The 6,000-nt window shown below is 42.5% G+C and overlaps 1 protein-coding gene across 1 annotated transcript in view; it reads right to left on the reverse strand.

Annotated features, from left to right (window-relative positions):
* The window catches only part of LOC123728190 (voltage-dependent L-type calcium channel subunit beta-4), a 29,752-nt gene extending 24,041 nt beyond the window's left edge, over window positions 1–5,711 (reverse strand). Inside the window, exon 1 of the mRNA XM_082963642.1 lies at window positions 5,465–5,711. Within this exon, the coding sequence (XP_082819768.1) occupies window positions 5,465–5,530 (66 nt within the window). The 5' untranslated portion in view covers window positions 5,531–5,711. The remainder of the gene's footprint in view (window positions 1–5,464) is intronic.
* Window positions 5,712–6,000: the final 289 nt, after the last annotated feature.

The raw sequence follows: 6,000 nt of genomic DNA on the forward strand, positions 1-6,000 counted from the left end.
TCGTGCAGATACAACAATTTACGAGGTTTGGAATGAGACTGGACTCGAGGTAAAATACACCATTTAAACCAGAAGATAATCGGCCTATACTATAACAGAATATAATATTATACTACAGGAAAGTTATATTAGGAAAATTATAGCTTTTTAATCTGAATATTCTCCTTGGTGCCCCGATCTCCTAGTTAATTACAATTAAACGATTAATCAGTTTAATCGCGTGATAATAATTACAGGGAGTTAATTGATGAACATGTCTTCAGTTTAATGGTACCCCAAAGACACGACAGTACAGTACACAGCAGTTGCTGATGGAATTGCTTTCCGTGTTACATCTTACCTATATTCCATAGTTCTATTCAATTATATTCGATTCAATTATATTATATTCTGTTCTGTAACTTGGTATGTGTACTCCGAGTTGGTATTCATGTCATAAGAATGAATTCCCCAGCCTCCCGGGTGGCGAGGTGGTCTAAGGCACTGCATCGCAGCTGCTAGCTGTGCCACTAGAGATTCGGGTTCGAGTCCAGGCTCTGTCGCAGCCGGCTGCGACTGGGAGGCCCAGGAGCCGGCGCACAATTGGCCCAGTGTCGTCCGGGTTAGGGAGGGTTTGGCCGGCAGGGATATCCTTGTCTCATCGTGCACTAGCGACTCCTGTGGCGGGCCGAGTGCAGTGCACGGTCACCAGGTGTACGGTGTTTCCTCCGACACATTGGTGCGGCTGGACAATGTTGGATGGACATTGTGTCAAGTGTGGCTTGGTTGGGTTGTGTTTCAGAGGATGCATGGCTCTTGACCTTTGCCTCTCCCGAGTCTGTACGGGAGTTGCAGCGATGAGACAAGACTGTAACTACCAATTGGGGAGAAAAATGGGGTAAAATAAAAAAAATTATGAATTCCCCTCAACCATGACCACAAATTGGGGAAAACATTATTTCCCATTGACCCCCAATGTAAAAGAGTCAACTTAGTCATAGATTTTTTGTTATACAGAAATAACAAAACAATCTGATGAGCTGCTGTGTTGTTCAATGTACAAGTAACCAGGTCAAAAATCCTGACCTATGGTTTGAAATGCTCCCATGTATGGAAAACGAGCCTGCGAGAAGACCTCTGTGGCTTCAGGCTATTCACTGTGGAAGAGTGGGAAATTGTGGAGACCCAGTGTCCAAGTAGGAAACACATAGGTATGTGTGTGGATAACATTTCATCACAGGTAAGACATTTAACTTGTTTAGTAGTCCGTTTTTATCTCCACTCACTACTTGTAGATTTATAGTCCATTTCTTTGTGTTGTTGGTCTTGGATAGCTTAATGTTCTGGTTGGTAGCTAGCTAGCACTCAGTCACATGGCTAACATTAGCGACATAGGACCATGCCTCAGGACTACCTGGCCTGATGACTCCTTGCTGTCCCCAGTCAACCTGCTCATGCTGCTGCTCCAGTTTCAACTGTTCTGCCTGTGGCTATGGAACCCTGACCTGTTCACTGGACGAGCTACATTGTCCCAGACCTGCTGTTTTCAACTCTCTCGCTCTACCGCACCTGCTGTTCCAACCTCTGAATGCCCGGCTATGAAAAGCCAAGTGACATTTACTCCTGATTTACTGACCTGTTGCACCCTCTACAACCACTGTGATTATTATTTGACCCTGCTAGTCATCTATGAACGTTTGAACATCTTGGAGAACAATCTGGCCTTAATAGACATCTACTGTTATAATCGCAACCCGGCACAGCCAGAAGAGGACTGGACACCCCTCAGAGCCTGGTTCCTCTCTAGGCTTCTGCCTTTCTAGGGAGTTTTTCCTAGCCACCGTGCTTCTACACAGGCATTGCTTGCTGTTTGGGGTTTTAGGCTCGGTTTCTGTATAGCACTTTGTGACATCTGCTGATGTAAAAAGGGCTTTATTTTACTAAGCAAGTCAGTTATGAACAAATTCTTATTTTCAATGATGGCCTAGGAACAGTGGGTTAACTGCCTTGTTCAGGGGCAGAACGACAGATTTTGTACCTTGTCAGCTCGGGGATTCAATCTTGCAACCTTTTGGTTACTAGTCCAACGCTCTAACCACTAGGCTACGCTGCCACCCCATTTATAAATACATTTGATTGATTGATTGATTGATTGATTGATTGATTGATTGATTGATTGATTGATTGATTGATTGATTGATTGATTGATGAGGGAAGCGTTAGTGAGAATGCTTGGGAGCAGGGAATGTTGAAAAGTAATCATTAGACATGTACTTTTCTTAACCTCTATGGGCTAGGTGGGTCCTGACCGTCCCACCTGCGGGACACACTATTCAACAGCCAGTGAAATAGCATGGCGCGAAATACAAAACAGCAAAAATCTCATAATTTCATTTTCTCAAACAACCAACTATTTTACACCATTTTAAAGATAAGACTCTCGTTAATCTAACCAGATTGTCCGATTTCAAAAAGGCTTTACGGCGAAAGCATAAAATTAGATTATGTTAGGACATAAACTTCACAAGAAAAACCACACAGCCATTTTCCTAGCAAGGACATGCATCACAAAAACCAAAAGTACAGCTAAAATATTCACTAACCTTTGATGATCTTCATCAGATGGCACTCACAGGACTTCCTGTTATACAATACATGTATGTTTTGCTCGATAAAGTTCATATTTATATCCAAAAACAGCATTTTACATTGGCGCGTGATGTTCAGAAAATATATTCCCACCAAAACATCCGGTGAATGTGCAAATCAATTTACAAAAATACTCATCATAAACGTTGCTAAAATTTACAACAGTTATTGAAAGAATTATAGATACACTACTCCTTGACGCAACCGCTTTGTCAGATTTCAAAATAACTTTACGGAGAAAGCACATTGTTCAATATTCTGAGTGCATAGCTCAGCCATCGAAGCAAGCTATACAGCTACCCGCCAAGTTCTGGCAACAACAAAACTCTGAATTAGTATTATAAATATTCTCTTACCTTTGCTGATCTTCGTCAGAATGCACTCCGAGGACTCCTACTTCCACAATAAATTTTATTTTTGTTCGAAATACTCCATATTTATGTCCAAATACCTCCGTTTTGTTTGTGCGTTCAGATCCCTATCCAAAGGCGCGAGCGTAAATCAGGACACGAAAAGTCAAAATGTTCCATTACTGGTCGTAGAAACATGTCAAACGTTGTTTACAATCAATCCTTAGGGTATTTTTTAACATAAAACGTTGATAATATTCCAACCGGACAATAGCGTATTCATTCCAGGAGAAAAAGAAGGAACCACAAGAAATTTTCGTTTTGTTCGAAATACTCCATATTTATGTCCAAATACCTCCGTTTTGTTTGTGCGTTCAGATCCCTATCCAAAGGCGCGAGCGTAAATCAGGACACGAAAAGTCAAAATGTTCCATTACTGGTCGTAGAAACATGTCAAACGTTGTTTACAATCAAACCTTAGGGTATTTTTAACATAAAACGTTGATAATATTCCAACCGGACAATAGCGTATTCATTCCAGGAGAAAAAGAAGGAACGGCGCACTCGCGGACTCGCGCATACCCAAGCCCTTTGTCCATAGGCAGTCCACTCATTGACTGAGCTACTATTCTCTGCCCAGTAACAGGAGAAGGAGGAAACACATTTCTAAAGGCTGTTGACAGCCAATGGAAGCCTTAGGAAGTGCAACGTGACCCCACAGACACTGTAGTTTCGATAGGGATTCAAAAGAAGAACTACAATTCTCAGATTTCCCACTTCCTGGTTGGATTTTTCTCAGGTTTTTGCCTGCCATATGAGTTCTGTTATACTCACAGACATCATTCAAACAGTTTTAGAAACTTCAGAGTGTTTTGTATCCAAATCTACTAATAATATGCAAATATTTGACTCTGGGCCCGAGGATTAGGCCATTTACTCTGGGCACGCTTTTCATCCGAAATCGAAAATACTGCCCCCTATACCCTAAAAAGTTAAATGTAGTTTTGTAATTGTTTAAAACAAGCAGACAACAAGATAATTGTGTTTGAATAAGTCTAGTTTTTCCTGTGAGCCAATGGGGTAACCAAGGTAACCATGGGTTGTTTTCCCCACAGGTGGGCGGGCCGCAACATTCTATTTAACACCAACTGGGAGTATCAATTAGTCTATCTATTCTATATATTGATGTCAGGAGAGTCCTGTCGCATTTGTCCTCTGTGATCCTGTCAGGCTATGGAAGACGGGTGTGTGTGTGTGTGTGTGTGTGTGTGTGTGTGTGTGTGTGTGTGTGTGTGTGTGTGTGTGTGTGTGTGTGTGTGGTGTGTGTGTGTGTGTGTGTGTGTGTGTGCCGTGCACGTGTCGTGGGTGTGTGTGTGTGTGTGTGTGTGCATGGGGCAGGGGGGTCTCAGTGTGAGAACTGTCAGAGCAGCCCGGTGACATCGCCCCCCCATAGGGTAGACATGACACTGGCGGCAACATGACACCTACAGGCCAATCACAACCCCCCAATCACAACCCCCCCACTCTGTCTCTAGCCAGCCAATGTCATCCCAACATAGGAGAGATGTAACTTACTGTAGATCTGTAGTAGTACTAGTAATGTTATGTAGGCTAGTAATATGTCCACGATAACATTGAAATTCAAGGAAACATAATGATCTATAAGGGTTGAAAAATTCGGGCAACTTTCCCAAAATCCCCAGGTTTTCCCCAAAATCCTGGTTGGAACATTCCTGGAATCAGGAGGGAATATGCAGGAAATCCAAAAACCTCCAACCAGGATTTATGAAAAACCTGAGGATTTTGGGAAGATTTAAGGAAATTTTCAACCCTATCTATAATGAAGACTTTCACTGTTTCCGACTTTCATTAGCAAGTCTCTAAAAGGGCCAAATATAGGCCTATCCTGAACCTCTAAGGGGCAGGTTAATTATCTAGCAGTGATTTGCTCCACTTATGGCTAAGTCTCCAGAGTTAGTAGCAATGTCACTATTAAAATATCAGAACCTACTTTTCCCATGAATCTACACCAAATAGGGCCATCTTAACTGGGTCACGTTAGTCACTGGGTGTCCCTTTGTCTTGTATTGCATCTTGCTGCGGTGTGGCCATAATTAGGTGAAAACACTTGGTAGGGGAGGAAATAACACGTTACACGTTTCATAAAACCAGCAATAAAAATAGGGCATTCTGTTTGTTCAACATCTTACCAAATGTGACTTATAGCACATTTATTACTTAGTCTAGTAATTACTAGGTGAAGCTAGGATATTTTGGATACTCTTCTTTGATTTAAAACAATATTCAGGAGCCTAGACACAAAAAATATTGAGATTGTATGATAAAACATTCCAAAACAGCATGAGGCACGGTGTATAGTAAAACAAGGAATTCAAAAAGTGCCAAAGTTGTTTTGCTTGAAAACAAAACTGTTTGAGGAGAATAGTTACAGTAACTGACTATCTTCTCCCGTTGGTGTGACCTACCTGAAAGCTGGTCGCTTGGATGCCCTCGCCGATCTTATTCCGAATGTAGATGTGTCGAGACTGCATTTCGGCCAGAACATCGGTCCAAATGGGTGGTTGCTGCCTCTCTGGCCCAGCCCAGTGGAAGTGTGGTGGAGTGTGGTGTACTTGCTCCAGCTTCAAGCCCCTGCAATATCCTCTTGTACTAGTCGAACAACACGTTTGTCCTGCTCTTTACCTTGTGACAGGTGGTCACGGCGCGCGCGCACTGTCTGCAACTGCTGCTTCGCGCCACTGCAACTCGCTCGAGCCACTCTACAGCGGAAGTGAGTGGAGATGACTTTTCTTTACATCTTCACTGGATAAAATATGGCTAGCAGCGTCTTTTGGGATTTAATCCCTTTGTGAGCGTCAATGGGTTTATTCTTGTGAAAAAAGTTTTACATTTTGTCACTTGGCTAATTATTATCGGTTTGCCGAAGGCATCTTACTAAACAATTGACAATCCCTTGTCTGTTTCAGCCCCAAAGTGGCCCTGCCACTTGCTATAAAGCTGA

The sequence above is a fragment of the Salmo salar genome, chromosome 17, assembly GCF_965601325.2.
Source record: "Salmo salar chromosome 17, fSalSal1, whole genome shotgun sequence".
NCBI lineage: Eukaryota > Metazoa > Chordata > Actinopteri > Salmoniformes > Salmonidae > Salmo > Salmo salar.